Source organism: Ictidomys tridecemlineatus, chromosome 15 (genome assembly GCF_052094955.1).
Source record: "Ictidomys tridecemlineatus isolate mIctTri1 chromosome 15, mIctTri1.hap1, whole genome shotgun sequence".
NCBI lineage: Eukaryota > Metazoa > Chordata > Mammalia > Rodentia > Sciuridae > Ictidomys > Ictidomys tridecemlineatus.
Genome location: NC_135491.1, coordinates 1970865 through 1995348, shown reverse-complemented (window position 1 = coordinate 1995348; position 24484 = coordinate 1970865). Strand labels below are relative to the sequence as shown.

The following is a 24484-nucleotide window of genomic DNA, read 5'->3' as shown; positions in this document are numbered from 1 at the left end:
GAGTCAGGCTATGGCCTCCATCTGGGGTCTTGGATCTTTTTTTTTTTTTTTTTTTTTGGAACTGGGGGGTTGAACTCAGGGGCACTCGACCACTGAGCCACATCCCCAGCCCTATTTTATATTTTATTTAGAGACACTGTAGTCACTGAGTTGCTTATTACCTCGCCATTGCTGAGGCTGGCTTTGAACTGTCAGTCCTTCTGCCTCAGCCTCCCGAGCTGCTGGGATTACAGGCGTTTGCCACTGCACCCAGCCTGGTCTTGGAGTCTTGTCTTCTGCTTCCTGGCTCTCAAGAGCTCTGCGTCTTTGGACCAGCCACTGTTCTTTATGGAGCTCTTTCCCTATTCATTAAAAGGGAGCTGGTGGTGATGCCATGGTTGGTCTCTAGCAGGGAGGCATTAGAATCGGAATACCGGTTCTTATTTGCTGGATGTCACTCGCCCCCTCTCCTCATCTGAAAAATGGGTGGGGGGTAGATCTTTTATCCCGAAGGGCACTGTCAGGGCGCCCCCAGGGATTGAGGTGGGGGCTCCGGACCCCACCCGCAAAAGGTCCCAGCACCAATGGGAATCGATGCGCTGGCGTCGCGGTTGCGGTCCCCGTCTCCTCCCGTGCTTAGGTCGCTTAGCAACGAGGGACCGTCGTGAAGGAAACTGCGAACGCTCGGGGTCAGTAAGTACTTCTCCCAGACGCTCGTCTCTACTCCCACCACCTCCCTGCCGGCCTCTGCTCCCGTTCGCCCCCAGGTCCCTTTTCCCCCTTGTTCCTTCTCCAGGCTACTATAGGTCGCCTCCACCCACCTCCAGCGGTCCGGCTCCCTGCCCCGGTCCCACCCTAGCGCACACGGTTCCCGCCGCCTCCCCTTCAACCCCAGAGACGCTTGGCAACAGTTGCTAAGGCCCGGAGCCGGCGCCGCCCCGCCCAGCCGAGCGCGAGTGTGGACGTCACTTCCGCCGGCGACCCCCCCTCCTGACCCTGCTCCCCCAGCACCTTGTCTAGGGATCGGAGCGCCCGAGGAGGTGCTCGCCGATCCTCGCTGGCGCGGCGCGGGGCGCGGGGGCGGGGCGGGGGGAGCGCGGCCCCTCCTCTAGTGGGTCCCGGGGTATTCGTGGACCCCCGGGGCAGTCCCGGCGCCTGGGAGGGACCGTGCTGCAAGGTGTTCGCGTCCACAGCCTGTTTAGGGGCGGATCGCTGACCATGGGGAGGGGGATCAGGGAGACTTTAGGAAGGTCACTGGGTAGGGTGGACCTATCCTGACACGGCCTTCGCTCAGGGACCCCGAGGGTCCTCGGTACCCGATTTGGAAATTGCCGCTGCTGCTCGCCCCGCGGGAGGCTTTGGGGACAGAGGCGCTCACCTGATACTGACCTACTTGTGTTTCCAGCAGGTGCACAAACTACGCCAGCTCCCTTTTGGGGGCGGTGGCCTGGGGGCTGCCATGGCCCCCAGCCACCTGTCTGTGCGGGAGATGAGGGAGGATGAGAAAGCCCTGGTGCTGGAGATGCTCAAGGTGAGAGAGGTGAGGCGGGCAGGGGCGGCCTTGTCCACCCACGCCACCGCCGGGGGCTTTTCCTCCTCAGCGGCTTGTGCCCTTTCCTCCAGTGCCTTCTCCCCATCTGGCCTCAGCTGCCCGGCTTTTAGCAGATGGGGGTCCCAGGGGGCACGGTGCTGCGTCCAGCACCCCAGCACCAACTCCTAGTCTTCCCTGCCTGCCTCCCACCCCAGACTCTCCTGAGCAGAGCCGGTAGCCTCGGTTTCCCCATTCTGTCCTGTCGGGCCTCCTTGTCCTTCAAGAGTGCTTCCCTGAAGCCTGGCTCTGGGACCTCCGCTGGACGGTGCCCACAGCTCCATATCACCCTTCCCCATCCACCCATCCGTCACCCTCTACTCACACCCACTGTGCCCACCCCGTCCGCTGCCTGCCTCCTCAGGAGGGAGCCCCCACACTGGCCCTGGACAGGTCCACCTCCTTTCCTGGTCCCGAGGGCGCTCACGTTCTGGATGGCTGAGCCCCACCCCTACCCACAGGCTGGCGTAAAGGACACGGAGAACCGTGTGGCCCTCCATGCTTTGACACGGCCCCCGGCCCTTCTTCTCCTGGCGGCAGCCAGCAGCGGCCTGCGCTTCGTCCTGGCCTCCTTCGCCCTGGCCCTCCTGCTGCCTGTGTTCCTGGCTGTGGCCGCAGTGAAGCTAGGCCTGCGAGCCTGGTGGGGCTCCTTGCCTCCTCCCGGAGGCCTGGGGGGGCCCTGGGTGGCCGTGAGGGGCTCTGGCGATGTGTGTGGAGTCCTGGCCCTGGCCCCTGGCACCAGTGCGGGGGATGGAGCCCGGGTCACCCGCCTCTCTGTCTCACGCTGGCACCGCCGCAGGGGAGTGGGTAGGAGGCTCCTAGCCTTTGCTGAGTCCCGGGCTCGAGCCTGGGCAGGGGGCATGGGGGAGCCCCGGGCCCGGCTTGTGGTCCCCGTGGCCGTGGCTGCCTGGGGGGTGGCGGGGCTGCTGGAGGGCTGTGGCTACCAGGCCGAGGGGGGCTGGGGCTGCATGGGCTACACACTGGTGAGGGAGTTCAGCAAAGACCTGTGACTGCAGACCTGGGGCAGGGGGACGCCAGCACCCAACGCTCCTGCTGTGCCCGGGCACTGTCACATCCATGCCCTGGTGACCCCAGCGAGGACTGCAGACCTAGACACCACCCTTCCACCTGTCGCCAGCCTGCAGTGTCCAGTGTGGAACAAACTCCTCTCCCCTTTGGCTACGAGGGCCATCAGAGGTCAAGCCCCTGCCTCAGATTCTGTCTGCACTGAGAATCTCCCTGCTTTGTCTGCAGAGCTGTGCTGTCTGTGCTGCTGGCCCTGGGGGAGCTCTGGGGAGGGACGGAGCAGCCGCCAGCTCGCCTGAGCTAGGACTTGAGGCAGGGTGCCTGGGCCAAGGCCTCCCTGGGAGCGGGAGGGGCTGGTGGGCACAGCTCCTGTGCGTCCGTCCGTCTGGTCCTTACAGTGTGTCAATAAAGCCTGAGACTGCTGTGTGCGGCCTCGTCCTGATGCCTTTTCCAGCCTGCCTCTGGACCCGCTGGCCCTTCTGCCTGGCTGGCCCCTCCTCTCGCCAGTTGCTCTGTGTGTTGGTGGAGTGGGGGGTGCTGGGCTGGGGAAGGGGGCAGTGAGCTCACGCAGCCGCCCTGCCAGGCTTCTGAGTCACCTCCCCATTACCAACTTTTTCCCCTCGCTGCTGCCTGGTGTGTGGGGAGAGAGAGAGAGAGAGTGTGTGTGTGTAGCTCCCTCCCCCTCCCCCAAGCCTTGGCCCTGTCTGCCCAACCCCCCACCTCTTCTTTCTGGGGGCTCTGAAGTTCAGTCTCTCCTCAGATGGGGCCTGAGGGCTTTACATTCAGGTCCACCAGTGGGGCTGTCAAATGAAAAGAGGGTTTTTTCAGTTTCTTTTCCTAATCCAGAAAGTCCCTTCTGGTGTCTGGCTGCAAGCCCTCTTGCTGCTGCAGGAGTGCCCTAGATCTGCCCACTCACAGCCACACTTCCATGGCTGGACAAGAGAGGAGGCAGGAGGGTGTGCCCCCTCCCTTGCAGTCTTCCAGACACCGGAGTCCAGTCCCTTCCCTGAGCCTGCCGTCCCCTAAGCATCTCAGCACAGGGTGCGCTGGCGAGCCTGCCTGGTCTCCTCCGTGTGGGTGTTTGCAGTTGGACGCTCTCCCCCTCCCGCCCGCCTCCCCCTTCTCCCCACGCCTCAGCTGGGCCTGCCCCCTCCCCCTCCTGTCCCCTGCCGCCTCCCTGCAGCCTCTCTGCTCCTGGCAAAGCCTGCAGCCCGCCCGCTCCTCTGCGGGTCCAGGGAGCCTCTGTGCGCCCCTACCTCCCCTCCTCCCGTCCTCCCCTCCTGCCCTCTTCCCCTTCACCCCGTCCCCTGCCCCGGACTCTGCAAACATGAAGGTCTTGGCCTGTCTCCTTGGTGAGTGACCTCTTCTCCCGGGGGACTCACAGGGCCTGGGCCCACCTCTGACCCCTGAGCGCATCCAGATTAGGGACTGAGAAGGCCAGCGCCCAGTCCTGGGCTTTGGGTTACCCTGGCATCTGGCTGCCTAGCCCCCCAGGGAGCCAGCCCTCTGCATGTCCTGTCCCACCCTCAGCAACCCAAGGGACCTGCCCCCCACCCCATGCCCTGGCCCTGACCTGGTGGGGGATCACCCGCCATTCGCCATTCGACCTGGTCCCAGCCCTGACTTCAGGAGCCAGGCATCTGGGGCTCCACCAGCCACAGGGACCTCTTGTCTTGTCCCAGCCTCTGCCGGGTCCACTTCCCAGCAGCAGGGTGTCTGGTTCGGAGGTGTGAGAAGCCTGGGTGTGTCTTGGTGTGTGTAGGCTGGGGAAGGGCCCGGCCTGTCCCTCACTCTTCTGTCCACCCCCTGCAGCAGCACTGGTGGGGATCCAGGCTGTTGGTAAGTTCCCAACTCTCCTCCCGTCTGGCCTCTGGCCTCGCCCATGGAGAAGCCTCCCCATCTGCCTCGCCCTCCTCCTGGGTCCCTGGCCACCCCCACTGCACTCTGACTGACCAGGCCCCAGGGACCAGCACCTCAGGTGCCTTTGTCTGAGTACCCTGGAGTCCACGTGGAGGGTCCCGGGCAGCAGCTGGTCTCCTGACAGGCCCTGTGGGGTAGTCCCCGGGCCTGCCTCACTCTGGTCCTGCCTTGTGGCCTCCTTGGTGGGAGTCACAGCCTTCCCTCTGCCCCCAGAGCGGCTGCGCCTGGCTGATGGTCCCCACGGCTGTGCCGGCCGCCTGGAGGTCTGGCATGGGGGGCGCTGGGGCACCGTGTGTGACGATGGATGGGACCTTCGGGATGCTGCTGTGGCCTGCCGGGAGCTGGGCTGCGGGGGGGCGCTGGCCGCCCCCGGGGGCGCCTTCTTCGGGGAGGGCGCAGGGCCTGTGTGGCTCAGCGAGCTGGCCTGCCGGGGCAGTGAGGGGCAGCTGGGCCTCTGCCCCCACCGGGGCTGGAAGGCCCACATCTGTTCTCACGAGGAGGACGCCGGCGTCGTCTGTGCAGGTGAGGGACCCGCTCTTCCTCTTCCCTTATGGGGCAGCTCTTTTGAGTTGGCCCAGGGCCCCGAGTCCTGCACCCCCGTATGTCTGAGCTGCAGAACCTGACCCCTGGCCTCCCTAGCGCCACGTGACCTCCCTAGCGCCACGTGTCTCCTTCCTTCTGGGACCCCCAGCTGACGATCACTTACTTCTGAGCCCCAGGACACCAAGGCGTGTGGCCCTGTCCCATGGGGCAAGTGGCCTCTGCTCCCCCACCCCTTCACAGCTTCTGTCCTCTCCCATAGGCCAGCGAGTGGCGACCTCCAGGGACGACTCCGCTTCCCCCCCAGATGGAGGTCTGTGGCCGGGACTGTCTGGGGGACTGAGCCCCGGCACTGAGGAGCCTCCTGTGACCCAGGGTGAGCCCCAGGCTGAGGCGGTGCGTGCCCATCCTGTGCCCCTGCTCCCATTTCAGCCAGTACAAGGTCTCCTGGCACAACCCAGGAGCACTTTGTCACTTTAGGTCCTCGGGAAGGGAGTCCTGGCCCCCTGGGGACAGGAAGGATGGACAGCTCAACACCTGTCGTCCTGTGTCCTCTCCTAGTCCCTCGCCCAGCTGGGATCCCCCAGAATGGCCCCCGGAAGAAGAGCCTCCGGCCACCCAAGCCAGCCAAGTCCACCCGGGCGCCTTTGCTGACTGGAGCCCCACGCCAAGGTAAGCCCCTCCAGACCCCCAACATCCGGATGCTCTGAGACCTGGCTAGACTGAGGACCCTCCAGCCCCGCCCCTGGCCCCCACCGACCCCCGCGTTCACTGCACCTGCGCAGGCCTGGCCTCCCCTTTCCTCCTGCCCTCCCCTGTCGGAGACACCCGCTCTGGCCACGCCTTTCTGGGCTGCAGTGCCCCCGGCTGACCGAGGAGGGGGCTTGGATCTGTTCCTCCCAGGCTGCAGTCAGAGGAGCTCCTCACTGTCCCTCTCCCTCTTGGTCTGTCCTTACCCAGAGCGGCTGCGCCTGGTTTCAGGCCCCCACGGTTGTGCCGGCCGCCTGGAGGTCTGGCATGGCGGGCGCTGGGGCACCGTGTGTGACGATGGATGGGACCTTCGGGATGCTGCTGTGGCCTGCCGGGAGCTGGGCTGCGGGGGGGCGCTGGCCGCCCCCGGGGGCTCCAGATTTGGGCCTGGTGCGGGGCCCGTGTGGATGGACGATGTGGGGTGTGGAGGAGGAGAGCAGGCCCTCCGGGACTGTCCCCGAAGCCCCTGGGGCCGGAGCAACTGTGACCACAGTGAGGATGCTGGTCTGGTCTGCACTGGTACGCTGGGGCTAGGGCTGTCCTCTGTCCTCGCCTTCCTCAGAGCCCAGCTCCCTCTGCCTGCTTCTAGGAAGCTGCCAAGACCTGGCCCCAGGTCTGTCCCTCTGCACTGCAGCCACTCTCCTGGGGAAATGGGAGGGACAGCTGAGGGGCCAGGGCAGCACCCTACCCCCACCCAACATAGTGTCCAGCTGTCTCCTGGCGGTCACTCCCCTCTGGGACCTGTGACAGAACCCGGAGAAGGCGGACACCAAGGAGCTGTGCAGGACTGCCCTCCTGCCCTCCCTCCTGCCCTCCCTTGCCCCTGAGTTTCCCATCAGAACTTGGTGGTCCCTCGTCCACCCTAGCGTCCTGTCTCCTTGACCTCCTTTCCTGCTCTCCAGGACCCGCCCCCCGGCTGCGCCTGGCCGATGGCCCCCACGGCTGTGCTGGCCGCCTGGAGGTCTGGCATGGTGGGCGCTGGGGGTCAGTGTGTGATGACGCCTGGGACCTTCGGGATGCTGCCGTGGCCTGCAGGGAGCTGGGCTGTGGGGGGGCGCTGGCCGCCCCCGGGGGCGCCTTCTTTGGCGAGGGGACTGGCCCCATCACCCTGGACGACCTGCGCTGTCGGGGAAACGAGACAGCCTTGAGGTTCTGCCCCGCCAGGCCCTGGGGCCAGCATGACTGTCACCACCGGGAGGACGCCGGGGCCGTGTGTGATGGTGAGGGCTCGAGGGGCCGGGGAGGGCAGGCACTGGGCAGGAAGTGGGGTGCAGTTGTCCCTCTGCGTTCAGTCACTCTGTCCAACCTCCCACTTCCCCCTAATCCTCTAGCCCACTCCACAGCCAGGTTTTCAACTGGGGGCTGCTTTGCTCCCCTCGCGGGCTCTGGGCAGTCTGGAGACAGTTCTGGTAGTCACAACTGGAGGTGGACAGAGGCCGGACACTGCTTAACATCCTGTAGTGCAACAGACGCTTCAACCCAAACCCAGAGAGAATGATCATCCCCAAATGCCAGGAGTGCGGAGGCTGAGCCTCAGCCTGGGCGGCCCTCGCCACCCTGCCTCCCGCCCCCCAGAAGCAGCTTCCCTCTTCCCATCACCACCAGGCTATCTCCACTTCCTGCCCTCTCTGTTCCCTTACTCCTACCCACACCTTCTCTCCCCGGGTCTGGGACTCAGGGACGGGAGGCTTGGGTGGGGACGTCTGGAGGCTCAGCAGGCAGGAGTGGTGGTAATGGCTTCCTTCTGCCTCAGGCATGCCCCTTGGCCTCGGCTCTGCCACGGCCCCTGCTGTGGACAGCAACAGTTCAGCACCCAGGGAGGTGGCAACCAGGCCACTTTCCACCACGGTGGGCCAGACCCTAGGGACAGCCAGCGGTTCACCTCCTCCAGCTTCTCCTACTGCCCCCTGGGAGCCTGGGCCAGAAGCTGGTGAGTCCCTTCTTGCCCCAGCATGAGGAGTGCCCTGGGGTCCTCCTGCTCAGGACCTCTGCTGACACCATCCTAAGATCCATGACCATGTTTGAATAAGGGCTCAGGCTGCTGTAGCTGGCCCTGGAGAGAGGGTGGTGGCCTGAGAGTTCACTATGTCAAGCTCCCGGCTTCTCATGCCACAGGGTGTGGCTGTGGGACTGTCACCAGGCCCTCTGCTTAGCTCTAAGTAACAGTCCTGCTCAGGAATGTCCTTTGACTTTCTTGTCAGGGAGCTGCTCGGGTTCTTAGAACACGGGGTAAATGACTGTCCGTGTCCTTCCCATGAGTACTGAAAGGGCGGTATCGGCGACAGCTGTGGTTTGAAACAGGCTCTGTTACACTCAGGGGGGATGAGGCACTGTTAGGGTCTGTTAGGGGCAAGCAGGAATGTGGGCAGTGGACTTTGTTGTGGATTCTGTGGGAATAAGCAGGTGATCCAGTGACTGGATCCTAACAAGTCAAATGAAGCCACTCACTCTAAAAAATCAAACAGAAGTAATGGTGCAAAGCAGGCAAGGAGCTCTGGTCAGTATAGCTGAGCGGGAAGACGGGGGACCTGGGTCTTTAGCCCTGTCTTCAGGGTACTGACATGAGCTTCCAAGTCATATTCACAAGGTGGGTCACAAGCATGCAGTCAAGAGCCTCTATTGGACTGTGGTCAGTGTGACCAGGTCTCAGGACAGGAGGGACTTGTTAGAAAGGTAAGAAAGTGGCTATTGCCTGAGGGGTAGTTTTGACTCATCACAAGATGTCTTTTGATCAGACCTGTTATTCCTGGAATCCAAGGTGATTCCAAAAAACGGAGACAGGTACAAAACGCAGGTAGAGACACCAGGGTTTTCATCCTTTTAGTTCACCACTGGGCATTTTCAGGCTCAAGTGAAGAGCTCCTGCTTTTAGTTTACAAAAGACTCAGAACTGTGCAACTGATAGGGCTTTCTTAAGGCTGGGAGAGGCTGAACAGGTGGCGACTGGCTGTTACCACGGGCAGAGCACCAGAGGCCTCATCTCCCTTACCCTCTGTAATAATAGCCAACATTTATTGAGCACTCACTGGCTTAAATTTACAGAGGCTGTTCCAAGTTCTCTGCCTCAATCCAGGCAGTGCTACAACTCATGGGTTGCTTCCAACTGGTTATAACCCTTGTCCCCAGTAGGCAGCACAGCGGAAAGGTGGAAGAGCCAAGACCCAGAGATTTGTCCAGAGCCCGTATTCTTTTTTTACTTCTGATAGTATATAGTCATACACCACATGGTGACATTGTGGTTAATAGCAGACCCCAATATACGGCAGTGGTCCCATAAGATTTTATCCCTTAGTGAAGCTGTGGCCATTTCAATTTGTGTAAGTACATTCTGTGACATTGCCTGATGACACACTTCTCAGAATGTACCCCACTGCTAAGTAATGCAGCTCTGTACACCTAACAGGATCAACCACTCCGGCATTCCTAAGAACACAGGTGGGTGGTACCCACTGTTCATACTGTTACCAACTATCATCACCCTCCATCCCCAGACTTCTTCATTATTCCAAATGAAGATTGAGTCACTGTGAAATTCTAACCTCCTTCCCTCTGCCCAGCTACTAGCAGTCACCATTCTACTTTCCATCTCCATGAATTTGATTCTGATAAGTAGAATCACATACCATTCATTTTTCTGTGACTGGTTTATTTTCACATATACAATATCCTCAAGGTTCACCCACATTGTCAAAAATGACAGGATTTCCTTCTTTTTAAGGGCTGAATGGTATTGTTATAATTATGTACCACATCTTCTTTATCCATTCATCAGCTGATAGACACTTAGGTTGTTTCCACATCTCATTTATTGTGAATAGTGCTGTATTGAACCTAAGAGTGCTAATATCACTTTGAGATAATTATTTCAACTCGGGGGAATATATACCCAGAAGTGGGATTGCTGGATCATATGGAAGTTCTATTTTTACTTATTTTTCCATATTTTTATTGGTGCATCATAATTTATATGATAGTAAGGCTCATTGTTGCATATTCATACATGTAGACAATACAACAATATAATTTGGCTAATATAGTAGTTCTACTTTTAATTTTCTAGGCACCTCCATACTGTTTTCCATAGAAGTTCCCACCAAAGTGTACCAAGGTTCCAGTTTGTTTCTTTTGTGGGGGCATATTGGAGCGTGAACCCTGGAGGTGCTTTACTACTAAGCTATATCCCCAGCCTTTTTCATTTTTTTGGAGACAAGGTCTAAGTTGCAGAATTTGGCCTTGAACTTGATCCTCCTCTCAGTCTCCAAGTCACTGTGGTAACAGGCATGTGCCATTGTGCCTGGCTGGTTCCAATTTCCCTACATCCTCACCAATACTAGTTGCCCTTTGATTTTTTTCCCCCCTTTGGTAATAACCATTCTAACAGGTGTAAGGTGGTGAGCCATTTCACTTTCAGTTTGCATTTCCTTTATGGATAGTGACAAACTTTTTTTCGTATTTATTGTGTTTGGAGAAATGTCTAGTCCTTAGCCTCTTTTATGTAAGGTTACGAGATGTTTTACTTGAGTTGCTGGGATATCCACGTTTTGGAGATTAACCCCTCATGAGATGGACAGTTTGCCAATATTTCCTCCCCTCATGGAGGCTGCCCTCTCACCCTGTTGATTATTTCCCTTGTTGCACAGAAGCATTTTAGTTTAATGAAGTCTCACTTATTTTTGTTTTTATTGGCTGTGCTTTTGGGCTGGATCCATGAAGCCATTGCCAAGACCAATATCACTTTGTGTATCCATTCATATACTGAGGGACGTTTGGGTCATTCCCACCTTTGGGTTATTATGAATAGTGCTGCCATGACATTCGCATACCTGTTTGAATACCTGCTTCAGCTGACCTTGGGTATATCCCTACTAGTGGAATTTCTGGATCACAGGGTAATTCTACTTTTAGTTTTCCGAGGGACCACCCAACTGTGCCTGCCTGTGCCGTGTGGCCAACGCAGAAGAGCCTCCATAAACACCCCATCTGGAAGGAGAGATGGGTGAATGAGGGGATGGCACGTGGAGGCCAAGGTGGAGGACTGGACAGCTTCCTGTCTCTAAGTTTTTGCATTTCTTCTATGCCAGGGTCCCCTGGGCTGCGGCTGGTGGCTGGGCCCAGCAGGTGCTCAGGCCGGCTGGAGGTGTGGCATGATGGGCGCTGGGGGACGGTGTGTGACGACAGCTGGGACACACGAGACTCAGCTGTGGTCTGCAGAGAGCTGGGCTGCGGGGGGCCTCGGCAGCCAGACCCTGCTGGGGGCCGCTTTGGCTGGGGTGCGGGCCCCATCTGGCTGGATGATGTCAGCTGTGTGGGGACAGAGAGTTCGCTGTCTGACTGCCCTGCTGCTCCCTGGGGGAAGCACAACTGCGCTCACAATGAGGATGTCGGGGTCGCCTGCACGGGTAAGGATGCCATAGCCACCCCCAGACTCCAAGAGGCTTCCAGGAGGAGGAAATGGAAACTTGCCCTGGCACCGATACTGACCGAGCATGTCCCAGGCCCCAGCCCTGTGCTGCGTGTTTCCCTACATGTGACCACATTTGAACTGTAGTGTGGACTCACCCTGACCAGGGGATGTTGTGCCCATTTCACTGAGGAAGAAGCTGAGCATGGGGAGGTTAAGTAATTGCTAGAAGTCACACAGCAACCAAGTGGCAAAGCTGGGACTCCCACCCAGGGGATGTCTTCCTCTTCCTTGTTCCAGAAATCAAAGACAGCCCCCCACAAAGAAAAGGGCTTTATCCTCAGATGAAAGGAAGTGGAAAGAGAGGCATGGAGAGAGGGCAAGAAGCCACAGTAGGGCAGCTTCAACTCACCTCGAGGCATGCAGCTGTGCTCACCACATTCACTGAGCCAGGTGCTGGGTCCTCAGAGTGGACACAGCCCTGGTCTTTGAGAAGCTCACAGTCCAGAGAGCGAAAGATGCACAAACAAACCACTGCCAGCCCATGTGACACATAGTTGGGAGGTCCCCAAGGCCATCCTTAGCTCCAGGACTTCAGTAGGACTCACAGAAATCAGAGGCTTATACTCAGGGTGCTGGCTCATCACAGTGAAAGGACATGAAAGAGGTGTGTGGTGCAGGGCTCGGGGACAGGCTGAACTCTCCCTGCACACAGGAAGGACTGCCAACCAGAGACGTACTCTGAGCCTTGATATCCTTGGTATTGTAGGGCTTGGTCTTGCTTATGTGGCAGTACATAAATCACTTGGTCAGCACAGACCATCTAGCATGGCCATTGGGCAAGATGATTTTAGGGTTTAGAAGTCCTTTCCCAGTAGCCAGGGGCAAAGGGCCAAGCCTTTCTTCAGGCAGTTAATTGCTGACTGTACACATACACTATCAAAAAGATGTGAGATGAGTAGTAATGTCCAGAAAATGGAGTCACAACTCCACTGATACTCGGGCCCTTTCCTCCACTCTCTTCCTGAATGCATGGGAGCCACAGAAGAATCTGAAGCCAGGGAGTGGCCTCTCAGACCTGATGCCACCCTGGTGGTTGGTAAGAATTGCCAGGGGGATAGAGAAAACCCTCGAAGGCTCAGAAATCTAGGCCTTGATTCAGAGCAGAGGCTGAGGAGCTGGAGAGGTTGGAACAGGAATAAGGGGTGGAGAGGTTCATCGCATCCAGACTGTAAGCACCAAGAAAGCAGGAGATGGTATTGGGTTGGCTCACCACAGTACCCCCAGGGTCTGACATAGTGTGTGGCTCACAGGAAGTGCTCGATACATACCTCTAGAATGAACGAACAAATGGGAACTAGGTGACCAGGTAGAGGAGGGACCTGAACAGATGATATGCTCCTCATGGTCTCCGATCTTCTCTTTCCTTTCCACCTGCCTTCTAGGGACCCCTGGCCTGGACACCATCTCAGATCCTTTCAGCTGGAGCTGGCTCCCTGGGCCGGGGAGAGGTCAGGATGCCTGGCTCCCAGGAGAGCTTGTAACCAAGCCCTCTGCAAGTCTGACTTCCAGTGTGCCGGAGAAAACCACTAAGGCCCCAGGGAAAGTGCCCAAAAGTACTAAGAAGTGGGTGACCAAAATTCCAAAGAGACCAACCACTCAACCTCCTGGGATGACAAGCACTAAACCCTCTAGGGGTCTGAGCACCCCAGCCCCCCGAGAACTAACCGCCCAGACCACAATCCTGACCACTGAGGCCTCCCCCAGACGAACTTCCGAGCCAAAAAGGCCGATCTCTGAGGATCCCCACAGACTGACTTCACATACCACTGCAGCGCTGACTCCTCAGGTGCCCAGGGAAAGGACCTCAAAGACTGTTGCAATGCTGTCCACACAAAGCCCTCGAGACACTACCTCTGAGGCCACTGCCGGGCAAATCCCCCAGGCCTCCCCAGAGACCTCTGCTGAGATCCCAGAAGGATCTCCAGAGCCATCCAAGGACTCAGTCCCCTCCCCCACTGCTAGCACCCTCGGGGAACCAGGTGAGTGGTGGAGGAAGGAGTGGGGAACACAGATGGGCTGCCCCTGCCTCCTGACCCTAGGGCCTTCTACCCACAGGCCCCTTCCGGGTTCGTCTGGCTGATGGACCCAACAGGTGTGCTGGCCGGCTAGAAGTATGGCATGCTGGACGCTGGGGGACAGTCTGTGATGACAGCTGGGACCTGAGGGATGGCACTGTGGCCTGCTGGGAACTGGGTTGTGGAAAGGTCCGGCCCCGAGTGGGCAAAACTCACTATGGCCCTGGGACTGGGCCCATCTGGTTGGATGACATGGGCTGTAAAGGGACCGAGACTTCGCTAAGTGACTGCCCCTCGGGGCTGTGGGGGAAGCACAACTGTGACCATGAAGAAGACGTGGGGCTCACCTGCACTGGTAGGTGCAGTCTCCCAAGGGGAGGCGGCCAAGGCATTGGGGGGCGGGCAGGGTGACTGCACCAGGGTGCAATCAGAGGACCTGGATCAGAGGGGTCAGGGCTGGGGCACCAACAGGCTCCAGGAGACTCCAGAGGAGTCGGAAGCAGTGGCGAGGACCTCGGTGACAGGGAACTGCGTCAACTGCTGCCCACTTTCTCCCAAGGCTACACAGACGATGACGACTATCCCCCCTGGACCTGGGACCCCACTTCAGGAGAGGACCTGGCCACAGAGACCACTACAGCAGTGGGGTCTGAACGCACGCGTCCCTGGGGCCCCTCTCCAGCCACCCGGCGACTTCCAGACACAGGTGAGGCCTGGCAGGGCGGCCAGGGGCCTCAGGAAACCTCTGCTCCCCTCCCTGCTGGGTTCCAGAAGGACCCAAGTGAGCTGGCCCGGGCCTCTGGGACCCTGGCCAGGCCTCCCGGGGCCCAGGGGAGCCCCCTCCAGGGCCGGCTAGCGGCGACGCCCCGAGGCCACGATCGATCCGGGAACCCGCAGGGCCACGGCAGCAGGCCCCAGAGCCTCCGTGGGGTCCTCGTCCGCCCCGCCCCGAGGCCGCCGCCCCACGCCGCCCTCCTCCTCCCGCCGCCCCCTTCCCGCCTCCCGCCGTCCCGCTGCGCTCTCCTTTCTCCGGCACGTCTTCCGCCCTGCCGCTTCCCGCTGTCCTCCTCCGCCCCGCTCGGCCGGCTTCCCGCCCCTGTGGTCCAGCACGGGGCGCCTGGCTGCTGGCGTTCTTTCCCGCCTTTCCCCGGCGCCCAGCACGCATGCGCACGCGGTGGGCAGGCGTTCCCAGCGCCTCGTGGCGTCACAGGGCGCTGCGCGTCCTGATTGGCTGGATGGCCCACTGCTACGGCGGTGGAGGTGGCATGAAGCGCCGGAGGTGCCTGGAACCCTGTAGCCTGCCCCAGAGGGAGAGAGGAAGGGACCTGGCCCTGGGGGCGCTGTGACTCGGGTGGGGGGCTCAGGCAGAGAGTAGGACTGCCCGTCCCGCTTCCCAAGCCGGAAACTGGAGCTGCCAGCAGTGCTGCTCCTCCTTCAGGTGTGGCCAGGGTTTCATCGCCCTGTGCCCTGCAACCTGGTGCGGCCTCCCTGGCCTGTAGCGCCCCCTCGTGGCAGAGACGGCCACTTGCGGGACACCTGCCCTGCAGAGGCAGCCTTCCCCAGCTAGACCCCGCAGCGCAAGTAAACGCAGAGTTACCAACTGTGCAAGGGAAATCTACACAGTCTCGTGTACAGACCTGATAAGACCTGAGAGGGACCGAGAGGTGGGGTGGGGCGTGGAGGAAATGACAGGCATGAATTCGTATCTTCAGTAGCAGTGTAAAAATGACCTCTCTTTGAGCCCTCATTTCTTCCTCTGGCGGTGGGAACTTGGGTTCCAGAGTTGTTGGAAAACCTCAACGAGAGCTCGCTGTCTCTGTGCTGGACAGGCACGATTCCAGCAACCAGGTGGTGTAAGGCCTGTTGCTAACCCCATGTTTCGGATAGGGAAAAGAAAGGATCGGAAGTTCATCTCTAACGCAGAAGCCCTGATGGGAATCAGCTTTAAAAAACACTTGACACATCTTGCTCCTTGGCTTGGGGAGGATCTATGCTACTTAGTTAGAAGCTGGAGTTCTGGCGTCTGTCTCCCCCACCAGCTGCCAATCTAGGCTCCATGGGGATCGGAACTGATGGGAGACAACAGTTCCCAATCCAAAGAGCAAAATGTGTGTGAAATTGCTTCGAACCACAAAGCGATGGTTGTTACAGTTATTTACTGGAAATTTCCAGCAACTGTAGTATCCCAGGGACGGAGTGATTATTTTTAGTAGAATCAAGGAAAACTTCATGGAGGTGGTGGTATTATTTCACCAGCAGAAAAGAGCAGGAGGGAATTCTCAGAGGAGCAAAGGCCAGAGGGGAGAAATTTGCATTGCTCCATATTTGCATTGAGGCTGTCAATCATAGCCAGATTTTAAACTATAAAGGATCTGTATCCATCTCTATTGCTGCCATAATACGAATTTAATGACTTAAAACATGAACTTATTTTTCTGCAGTCTTGTAGGTCAGCAATCAGGCTAAGATCAGAATCCCTGCAGGGCTGCTGCCTCCAGGAAGCCCCAAGGGAGAACCCCACCCCCCTTGCAGCTCCTGGCCTACCGGCCCCTTCCTCCACCTTCAAAGTCAGTAATATGGCATCTCTCTGAGGCTCTCTGTCTTTACAGCCTTGTCACTCTGGCTTCACAGCTTCCCTGATTTTAGGGATTTGTATGATTAGTTTGGGCCCAGAATCATCTCCCACCCAAGGTCGGGGTCCTTACAAAGTCCCTTTTGCCATATTCACAGGTTTTGTAGATTAGGGGATGGTATTTTTGGAGGTGGGGGCGTCATTCTGCCTCCGTGTTTGGGTCTAGGATGGGGCTTGGAACTCAGACTTTCTACTTAATGTTGAATGAGTGAGTGAAGGAGAGTCTGCAGTGTAAGCCCGGAGGAGTGTGCGGGGTGACACTGGAGGCTGTGGAGCTGGAGTTCCACAGAGCCGCATTTCTTGGAGCTTCCTGGCTGATGGCTTTTGGAGGCAGACATTAATTCTCGTCAGAGGCCAGCTGTGTGTCAGGTTGTGGACCCATCCCTGGGAACACAGCGGTGAGGAACACAGCAGAGGCTGGAGAGGTCCTGAGGTTGTGCTTTGAAACGGAGCAGTCAAGACATACCTCGGAAGGTGCCATTTGCACAAAGACCTTGAGGGAGAGTGGGAGAAAGCCATGCAGCTCTCCAGGTGAGGGGCTCCAGGGAGGGACCAGTGTGTGCAGAGGCCCCGAGGGAAGCTCCTCAGCTGGCTTGAGGAGCCTCCTCCGCCAGGTCGGGGTGCCGGGTGGGTTGGCAGAAGGCAGGAAACAGTGATGATTCGAGGAATGGGCTACGGGTGAAAGGAGCAGGTGGGGAGCCTAGGAGGTCCAAGCCAGAGGTGGCGGTGATCCCTTTGTGTCAGGGAAGAGATGTGGATGTCTTCAAGCCATATCTGGGGGTTGAGCTGACGGGCCAGGCCAGGGGTTAGGGGAGGCAAGGAGGTGGGGGGACCCACACGCCATGTGGGGCGGGTGCCCAGCAGCCAGGGTGGGAATGTCAGGAGACATCAGTGTTGCAGTCCTGCAGCTCAGAGGAGTGTCTGCACTGAGAAGTGAAGAGGCCAGGCCAGTGCATGGCTGTGTGTGTGGTCGTCCCTGCCACCTGCCACTGGGGAGGTGGGATGACCTGTATTTGAGATATTGTCGTAAGGCATTGCTGCAGGAGGTCGTGCAGAGAGAAGAGGGTCCGAGATCAAAAGCAAGATCAAGTTTAGGTGTTAGATCACATCATAACAGTCGTGCTGAGTACATGATGCCGACCGGGTTTAATTCCTTCCTCCTGGTGCAGCATTAGGAGGTAACGACTGTCCTTGGCCCCGTTTTGCAGATAAGGAGATTGGGGTAGAGAGATGTCAGAATAGCAAAAGGCAGGGCTTAGGTAAAAACTCGAGTTTACTCCACAACATGGAGATTGGTAAGGACAGAATCAGTCCTGAAGAGTCCAGGGAGCATGGAGCGGGGAGACCTCATCCAGGGAGGCATTGGGGAGGTCTTTGAGCTAAACCAGGAGTGGGGTGAGGCTTGGGGGTCTGTGCCCAGAGGGAAAGAGGACCCATTCAGAACAGGGGAGACGTCTGGGCCTGAAGCCTGACATGGCACTGAGCTGTGTGACTGTGGTAATGTTCCTCAAACTCTCTGAGCTTCAGTGGAGTCATCTGTGGCAATTCAGAAGCTTCCCAGTCACTCCCTCCGCACAAGACCAACAAAAATCAAACCCTCTGACAGTACCAAGGATGTGGGGTACAGGTGGGAGCGAGGATTGGCATCCCCCTGCAGCCTGGTGATGCCCGGGGGAAGCCCCTGCTGCCCACAGGGCAATCCTGTGTCAGGGCCAAGCCTGAGGCAAGGCAGGGTTCCCCAGCCACCTGGGCAGCTCCTTTTAGCAGGAGTCCCGGGCAGATCTGTCTGGTGGGCAGGTCACTGGTTGTAGGTTCAGTGTGGAATATTACACAGGTTTAAAAAGAATGAACCAGAGTTACATCACTTCAGGGTGAAGAGCAGCATATCCTGTGCCCAGCTCTGTGACCCCATGAAGTGGACGTCCTGAGGATACCTATTTTACAGATGAGGACTCTGGGTCAGAGAGAAGTTACTTGCTTACCCAACCAGTTAGGGACACAGCGGGCAGTCACAGTCAACACGAGGTTGAAGGAAAACAAGTTCCAAGTGCTGAGTGCATGGCTCTGAACACGCAGGCGCTGTTCTGACACCGGGAGCGTCGCCCTCTGCGGCACAGTGTTGGGAGTGTCCCGCACGGAAGCCAGTGTGAGCACCTGCGTTAGAGTGACAGCCACGTCCAGCCGTGGCTCCCTGTGGAGAAGGGAGGGACGTAACTGTGTACTGGTCCTTCTTTTAAAAAACACTTAAAAAGTATATTTTAATGAAATCCAGCCACACCCACGGACAGTGAGCATGTAGTGACCTCTCAGCACTCGCTGGGTGCACAGGGGACGTCTGCAGTCGGTGGGCCGCGTCCAACAGGTGGTCAGCTTGGAGTGTGTTCCTAGCGGAGTCCTCCGGAAGTCCACTCTCTCGGAAAATCTTTAACAGTTCTCGAAAATGGACTGTTTTCCCTCTTTTTCTTTCATCATTTCTTAAATCGCTAGCGCGGCTAATGGGTTTCAAGTTCCCTAGGAGTGTGCCTTCCGGTAGGATTCCAGAGCCATGCCCTTGGTGTTAAGAAAGATGAGAAATGTAGCCGATTAAGAATGGAGCAGATACGGTGGCTGTAATCCCAGTGACTCAGGAAGCCCAGGCAGGAGGATCACAAGTTCGCTGCCAGCCTGGGCAACTTAGTGAGACCCTGTCTCAACAAAATTTAAAAAGGGAGTTGTAAGGGCTGGGTTGGGGCTCAGTGGTGGAGCGCTTGCCTAGCACGGGAGGGGCCCTGGCTCCATCCCCAGTACCAAAAAGGGGGGAAAGTGATTAACAACCTGAAGACATGGCTGGGCGAGCGTGACACTGGCCTCGGGTGGAAGTGGACCCTGTTCCTTGGGCACGTAGCACATCAGTGTAGCAGAGGTCTGTGCAGGTGGGGCAGCTGGCCTCAGAGATCAGAGTGCTCATGGCTCAGTGCCGGGGCCTGGGCCCTGCCCTTCTGCCTGGTTTTGAGTGTGGAGGGGAGAGGGTCTTAGCAGGCCCCTCGTTGGAAAGTGGGCGGAAGGGAGTTCCGGGGGAGGCAGCAGATTCCTGCAGAGCACTGGGGGACTGGGGACTGATGCCCAGGGGACTTCACAGTGGACCGTGGGGACTCGTGGGAAAGCGTAAGCCCGGGAGGGGCCTGGCAGGCTCCATGTGTGAAGAGGCCTCTAAGGTCAGAATTGGGGGACACGGTCACAGAAGTCGGTCTGGGTGTGGTCAGAGCAGTGGGCAGGGAGCTCTGTGGAGGCGAGGGACATGCTCTTCCTTTCTGACGCTTCAGTCAGTCAGTGGCCATGTTGGTGGGTTCTGTCCCAAGAAAAGGGATCAACAAAGTTAGAAGACTGAATCATCTTTCTACTCTCCCCTAAATGAAATTTTATGCTGATGATAAACTTATATAAACTTGTTATATAAGGTTGTTCTACAGACTATCCAAGTGTATCTGGCCAGAAAACCTAGGGAGGGCTGGGGTCGTGGCTCAGAGGCAGAGCGCTTGCCTAACACAGGTGAGGCACTGGTTCGATCCTCTGCACCACATAAAAATAAATTAAATAAAAGTATTGTGTCCATCTACAACTAAAAAATTAAAAAAAAAAAAAAAAAAAGGTAAAAGAAGGAGACCCAGGGAGCACGGTGTCGGCGGTGGGCAGTCACTGGTTCCCCAGGGAAAGGAAAACAGGCCGGCCGGGACTCGGGGAACTGGAACCACCAGCGCTCTTGCTCTATGAGCTGCCTTTGCCACAGGCTCTGTTCCTTGTAGCAGGAGTGTGCCACTTGGCCACCAGGGTGGCTGTAGGACTGGGGAGTAGTCTGCGTGATGGACTCTCTGGGGCCTGGTGCTGCCCGCATGGGGCTGGGCCAGTTGGGGCACAAAGCCAGGTCAGACCCAACCTTCTTCCTCTTGTCTCTCCAGGTGACCAGGATGATGACAAATCTTCCTGGACATGGGACACACCTTCCAGAAGGGACCTGGCCAAGGGGACTCCCACTGCAGCCACAGCTGGACCCACCCTAACCACTGGCACCACCAAGAGCCCAGGCCAGCCCTCTCCAGCTCCAAGGGCCACTGGGGACAGAGGTGAGGCACGTGCCCAGGGAGGGTAGAGGTAGGCTCCAGACCCCGCAGTGGCAGCCCAGCTCTTGCCCCAGGAAGACCCAACAGAAGTGCATCCTGAGACCCAGGGCACTGTGCAGAGCAGGGCGCCCCCGGGAGCCATCCACAGGTGCATTTGGTAACGTCGGAGCAGGGAGCCAGCCCTCATGAGTGGAGGCTGGGGTGGTTAGGCACAGGACGGTCCCTCAGCCAGAGCCACGCAGACCTGGATGCCAACAGGGCTGAGGGGGAGGCGTGGCCCACACTCCACAAGTCACTGCGGCCAATGAGAGAGTGCCAGTAACTCCCAGAGAAAGCAGAGGCAAGCCCCGGCTGGGTGTGTGCAGAAGTGCTCCCACGGGGAGCCCGGCTGTGGGGCGGCAGCCCTGGGAACAGGGCAGCCCCGGGAGCAGCCACTTGACAGAAACAGTCTCGAGCACTTAGTGGAATGAAGTGGTCATGGACGGGGACCCAGGAATCCCACTCCCAGGACGTTCCGCAGAGGAGTTCTCATACAGGCTTACCAAGGGAGGCAGGCATGAGGACGTCCGGGAACTCTGGGGTTCACAGGGCATGGAGGAGAGTGCAGGGGGGTGAGCGACGTAGTGGGCCGGGGATGGGAGCATGCCCGCTGGGCGCCGCGGGGCCTGGCCTACACCAAGGTGGAAGTCAGAAAGAGAAGGAGGTTTTCAGCTGAATGGTTTTTTGCAGAAGTTAAAAGCACAACACAAAAATACACACACACACACACACTCACACACTTACAAAACATGCTGTGGAGGACACAGGCGTATTTAAGGCCATGTGTCAAATGCATTGGTGAAGTACCTGTGGGAGAGGGTGATGGGGTGGAGAAGGGCCAGGAGGAATAACACAGCACGGTCCTCTGCACCTGGGCTCTGACAAGCTGAGACCACCACCGTTCCCAGGGTCTGAGGCTGCAGTACACAGCCACGACGAGATTCTTGAAATAATGACCAAAAACATTTAGAACGACGAGTGGTGCACCCTCGCCGAGTGCTGTTGGAGCACCCTGTGCGTCATTCCCTCAGTCCCCATGACGCTCCCCAAACCCCGGGGAATTGAGGCAGGCATCCGTGACACAGCCTCAGTAGCCTGAGTGCTTGTTCCCTGCCAGGACTTGTGCTGTGCTTCACGCAGCCACTGTCCCTCTGGGTCCCTGTGGCTGCTCTACAGGGATTTGGTCACCTCTGGTTTATGGGTGGGGATCACACTGAGATTCAAGCAGTGAAGGAACTTGCCCATGTCACCCAGCCGGGGGAGAGAGCCTGGCAGAGGCCCAGCCCTTGGCTTCTCTGCTTCTGGAGCCCGCTAGTAGAGGGCATGGGAGCGGGTGCACCTCCAAGACCCCGGGCCTGGTGGGATCTCCAGAGCGGTGCTGTTCCACGTGGCCGTTCAGCACCAGCAGCTGTTGGAATTTAAGTGAGGTGACATTTTGAACAATGACCCACCCTGTTCCTCATTCATGCTGGTCACATTTCAAGTGTTCGCCAGCCACCAGCAGCTAGTGGCCACTGAATTCTGACGCTTGGCTGGAGGAACAGCCCCTCACTGAGAAGGGGAGATCTGAAACCTAGACTTGGGAACCTGCCCACTGTGTCTGTCGCCTGGGGCAGGTTCCCTGTGCTCTGCCTCTCTGCTCGCCTCTGTGAGAAGGAGATGAGCTCTCACGAAGGGGAAGCCAGGCCAGAGGCAGCCAGCCCCTCACTCCATTGGGCACAGAATGAAAGGGGCACAAAGCCCACAGTAATCAAGATAATGCCACCCTATTACAGTGTCGCTAAAAATCAAAATTAATGCGAAAAAGTCCCACGATGAAGTAAATACCAGAATTAACCAAAGACAGGATCCTACCCACCTCGCTCCACTCCCCTTAACCCAGCCCTGTTGGATCCTGTCCTTAAAATTTTGTTATTTAGCTCATTGTGGGTTTTCTACATTGATTTTGTTTAAAGTTTTGCCTTGAAGTACTTATTTTGATTCCTGAGATCACCTCTCCCATCTCCCAGCCTGCTTCCCTGCTCAGGCACCCTGCGCCACACCCTGTGTCTGTGCCCAGGCCGCACCCTCCGCAGCCAGCCCCCTCCGCAGCCCCCTCCCCAGCCAGCCCCCTCCTCAGCACCCTCCTCGGCACCCTCCGCAGCCCCATCTCTGCTCAGCACATCTGGCTGGGACTTCCTGCCTCAGGCAGAGGACAGAGGACGCCAGGTGGCGTCTGGAGCCTCGGAGGAGGAGGAGGAGGAGGAGGAGGAGGAGGAGGAGGAGGAGGAGGAGGAGGAGGAGGGAGGAGGGGCACTAGGGCCGGGCAAGTCTGCTGGTGACCCATGATGTCGTGAGCTCCCCGCCCTCCAGTTGGCCGGAGAGCTGCGGGACCCAGGGTGGGCGGGGCAGACTGACCTCAGATGGACCTGTGTCCCTCCCGCCTCCTCCAGGTTCCCCGAGGAAGCCGCCGTGGTCGGGGCGCCGACTGTCGCAGCCCACCGCAGCCCGCACAGCGGCCCCCACCCCATCCCACGCGCCCTCCCCCTCGCCAGGGCCCTCGGGTCCGCTCATCCTGGACTGGGCTGCACCATGGGAAGTGACCTCGGACCCTGCTGACACTCCTCCACCCACCCCAACCCTGCCCCCCTTGACAACAGCTGACCTTGCTCCGTCCACCGCTGACTCCAGTGTGGTTCCCGCTGTGACCCCGGAGCTCTCCTCCATGCCGTCCTCCACCTCGCCCCAAGAGCCGACCTCTGGCCCCCAGCCATCAGGGCTGACCCCAGAATCTGTCACTGCCCCAAACATGGAGATAGCTTCTTACCCCAAGACAGCCCCAGAACCTCCTGGATCCTCAGACCCTTCCACAAGCCCTGGCCCCACTGGGACCACACACCCCACCACCCACCCCACTACCTCCCTTCACCCCACCACAGTGCCTCCTCCTCCTATGACCCTTGACCTCACCATGACCCCTCCCCCCTCGGCGGCCTCTCCACCTACCGTGAAAGCTGAGCCTGCTGTCACCATTCACCCTAGTAGGACTCCTGACCCCATCTCCACTCCAGCCCTCTCCACCAGGTCCCTTCCAGCCTCCCTGGGGACAGAACTCCCTTCTCCCACTCTGGGACCAAAGGACAAGCCCAGCTTGCACCCCCAGCTGACTTCGGTGGGGACCCCTCACACGCCCACACTCCAGGTACTAAGCCTGGACCCCTCCCCAGCCCCCGGGTCCAGCCGCTCTAGGGCCTCTCCAGCGCCCAACGTGGACCCACTATCCACGGAGGGCTTCAAGCCACCCAGAAGCCAGACCCCCAGATTAACCCCTCCACCTGCCCACACCCCACACTCAGCCTCTGACCCCACAGTAGCTCCTGACCTCCACCTGCCTCCCAGGGCTCGCCCCTTGGACCAACCACCCCCTGATCCCCTTGTCCCAGGCCCAGCCCCTGGCCAGATCCCAGGTCCCCTGGGTCCGTGCCTGTCCCCAGCACCACCTGTAAGAGTCATGGCTTGTGAGCCACCTGCCTTGGTGGAGCTGGTGGACGCTGTGAGGGCCGTGGGTGACCAGCTGCAGAGGCTGACCCAGGTCCTGGAACAAGACCGTCAGGAGCGCCGAGCCCTGGAGCTGGGGCTGGCCCAGTTGGCAGAGGCTGCCCAGGGCCTGGGGCACCTGGGGGAGGCTGTGAAGAGACTGGCAGAGGTGGCCTGGCCCCCCAGCACGCCTGTGCCCACCACCACCACCCCAGAGGAGGAGGAGAGACCTCTGAGGGGAGATGTGTGACTCTGTCCAGGACTTGGGGAGCTTAATATACTCTCAAACAAAGAAAGCCAAGCCTCTGGTGAAAAGCAAGGCGTGTGAGACCAGTGTTTCTGGGGGATTCTGGGAACTCTGGAGAGAGTCCCAAGACAGACCTCTCTCTCTGGGTGGTTGTGGAGGTGGTGACAGTAAGATGGCAGCAGTGGTGAGGGTGACGGTGACGATTATCATGAAGGTAATCATGGTGATGGCAGTGATGGTTATGATGACGGGGTGGTGATGGAGATGGTGCTGATGGTGACGGCGGCGGTGGGGATGTGGTGCTGATGGTGACGGCGGCAGTGGGGATGTGGTGCTGATGGTGACGAGGTGGTGAGGATGGTGGTGAGGATGGTGACGCAGTGGTGAGGATGGTGGGGTAAGGATGGTGGGGAGGATGGTGAGGATGGTGGGGAGGATGGTGAGGAGGATGGGGAGGATGGTGGGGAGGATGGGGAGGATGGTGGGGAGGATGGTGAGGATGGTGGGGAGGATGGTGAGGATGGTGGGGTAAGGATGGTGGGGAGGATGGTGAGGATGGTGGGGTAAGGATGGTGGGGAGGATGGTGACGCAGTGGTGAGGATGGTGGGGAGGATGGTGAGGAGGATGGTGAGGATGGTGAGGAGGATGGTGAGGAGGATGGTGAGGAGGA

The 24484-nt window shown here is 58.7% G+C and overlaps 2 protein-coding genes and 1 long non-coding RNA gene across 18 annotated transcripts; 2 read left to right on the top strand and 1 right to left on the bottom strand.

Moving 5' to 3' along the window:
- The first annotated feature begins 95 nt into the window (after window positions 1-95).
- On the top strand, window positions 96-3035 carry Nat14 (N-acetyltransferase 14 (putative)). 14 transcript variants are annotated; one of them, XM_040278798.2, is made up of 3 exons: window positions 96-668; window positions 1385-1510; window positions 2029-3035. In XM_040278798.2, exons 2-3 carry the CDS (start codon window positions 1439-1441, stop codon window positions 2575-2577), a joined length of 621 nt encoding a protein of 206 aa, XP_040134732.1. In that variant the 5' UTR covers window positions 96-668; window positions 1385-1438; the 3' UTR covers window positions 2578-3035. The 14 variants fall into 14 exon arrangements, with proteins under 14 accessions (XP_040134732.1, XP_040134728.1, XP_040134724.2 ...); XM_040278794.2 differs by having other exon boundaries at window positions 1385-1519; XM_040278790.2 differs by having other exon boundaries at window positions 96-672; window positions 1388-1519.
- Window positions 3036-3187: 152 nt separating this feature from the next.
- On the top strand, window positions 3188-23885 carry Ssc5d (scavenger receptor cysteine rich family member with 5 domains). 3 transcript variants are annotated; one of them, XM_021720988.3, is made up of 14 exons: window positions 3188-3945; window positions 4406-4432; window positions 4727-5035; window positions 5316-5429; window positions 5615-5725; window positions 6014-6322; window positions 6706-7023; window positions 7557-7733; window positions 10885-11202; window positions 12650-13246; window positions 13323-13637; window positions 13842-13988; window positions 19850-20014; window positions 22483-23885. In XM_021720988.3, the coding sequence occupies exons 1-14, from the start codon at window positions 3522-3524 to the stop codon at window positions 23814-23816; spliced, it is 4665 nt and encodes a 1554-aa protein (XP_021576663.3). In that variant the 5' UTR covers window positions 3188-3521; the 3' UTR covers window positions 23817-23885. The 3 variants fall into 3 exon arrangements, with proteins under 3 accessions (XP_021576663.3, XP_040134720.2, XP_040134721.2); XM_040278786.2 differs by lacking the exon at window positions 4727-5035; XM_040278787.2 differs by lacking the exon at window positions 6014-6322.
- LOC120887836 (uncharacterized) lies at window positions 15683-21908 on the bottom strand. Its single transcript, XR_013430555.1, has 4 exons — window positions 20858-21908; window positions 20554-20681; window positions 18729-19242; window positions 15683-18464 (listed from the first exon to the last, which is right to left on the bottom strand). It is a non-coding gene; the product is annotated as an uncharacterized LOC120887836 (long non-coding RNA).
- Window positions 23886-24484: the final 599 nt, after the last annotated feature.

Excerpts from the sequence above, each read along its gene's own strand:
- Nat14 (XM_040278789.2), top strand. The coding sequence starts at position 574 with ATGCGCTGGCGTCGCGGTTGCGGTCCCCGTCTCCTCCCGTGCTTAGGT. Across the intron at positions 673-1,384 it reads ACTGCGAACGCTCGGGGTCA|CAGGTGCACAAACTACGCCA; the intron begins GTAAGTACTTCT and ends TTGTGTTTCCAG. Across the intron at positions 1,520-2,028 it reads AGATGCTCAAGGTGAGAGAG|GCTGGCGTAAAGGACACGGA; the intron begins GTGAGGCGGGCA and ends CCCTACCCACAG.
- Ssc5d (XM_021720988.3), top strand. The coding sequence starts at position 3,522 with ATGGCTGGACAAGAGAGGAGGCAGGAGGGTGTGCCCCCTCCCTTGCAG. Across the intron at positions 3,946-4,405 it reads GGTCTTGGCCTGTCTCCTTG|CAGCACTGGTGGGGATCCAG; the intron begins GTGAGTGACCTC and ends CACCCCCTGCAG. Across the intron at positions 7,734-10,884 it reads GGAGCCTGGGCCAGAAGCTG|GGTCCCCTGGGCTGCGGCTG; the intron begins GTGAGTCCCTTC and ends CTTCTATGCCAG.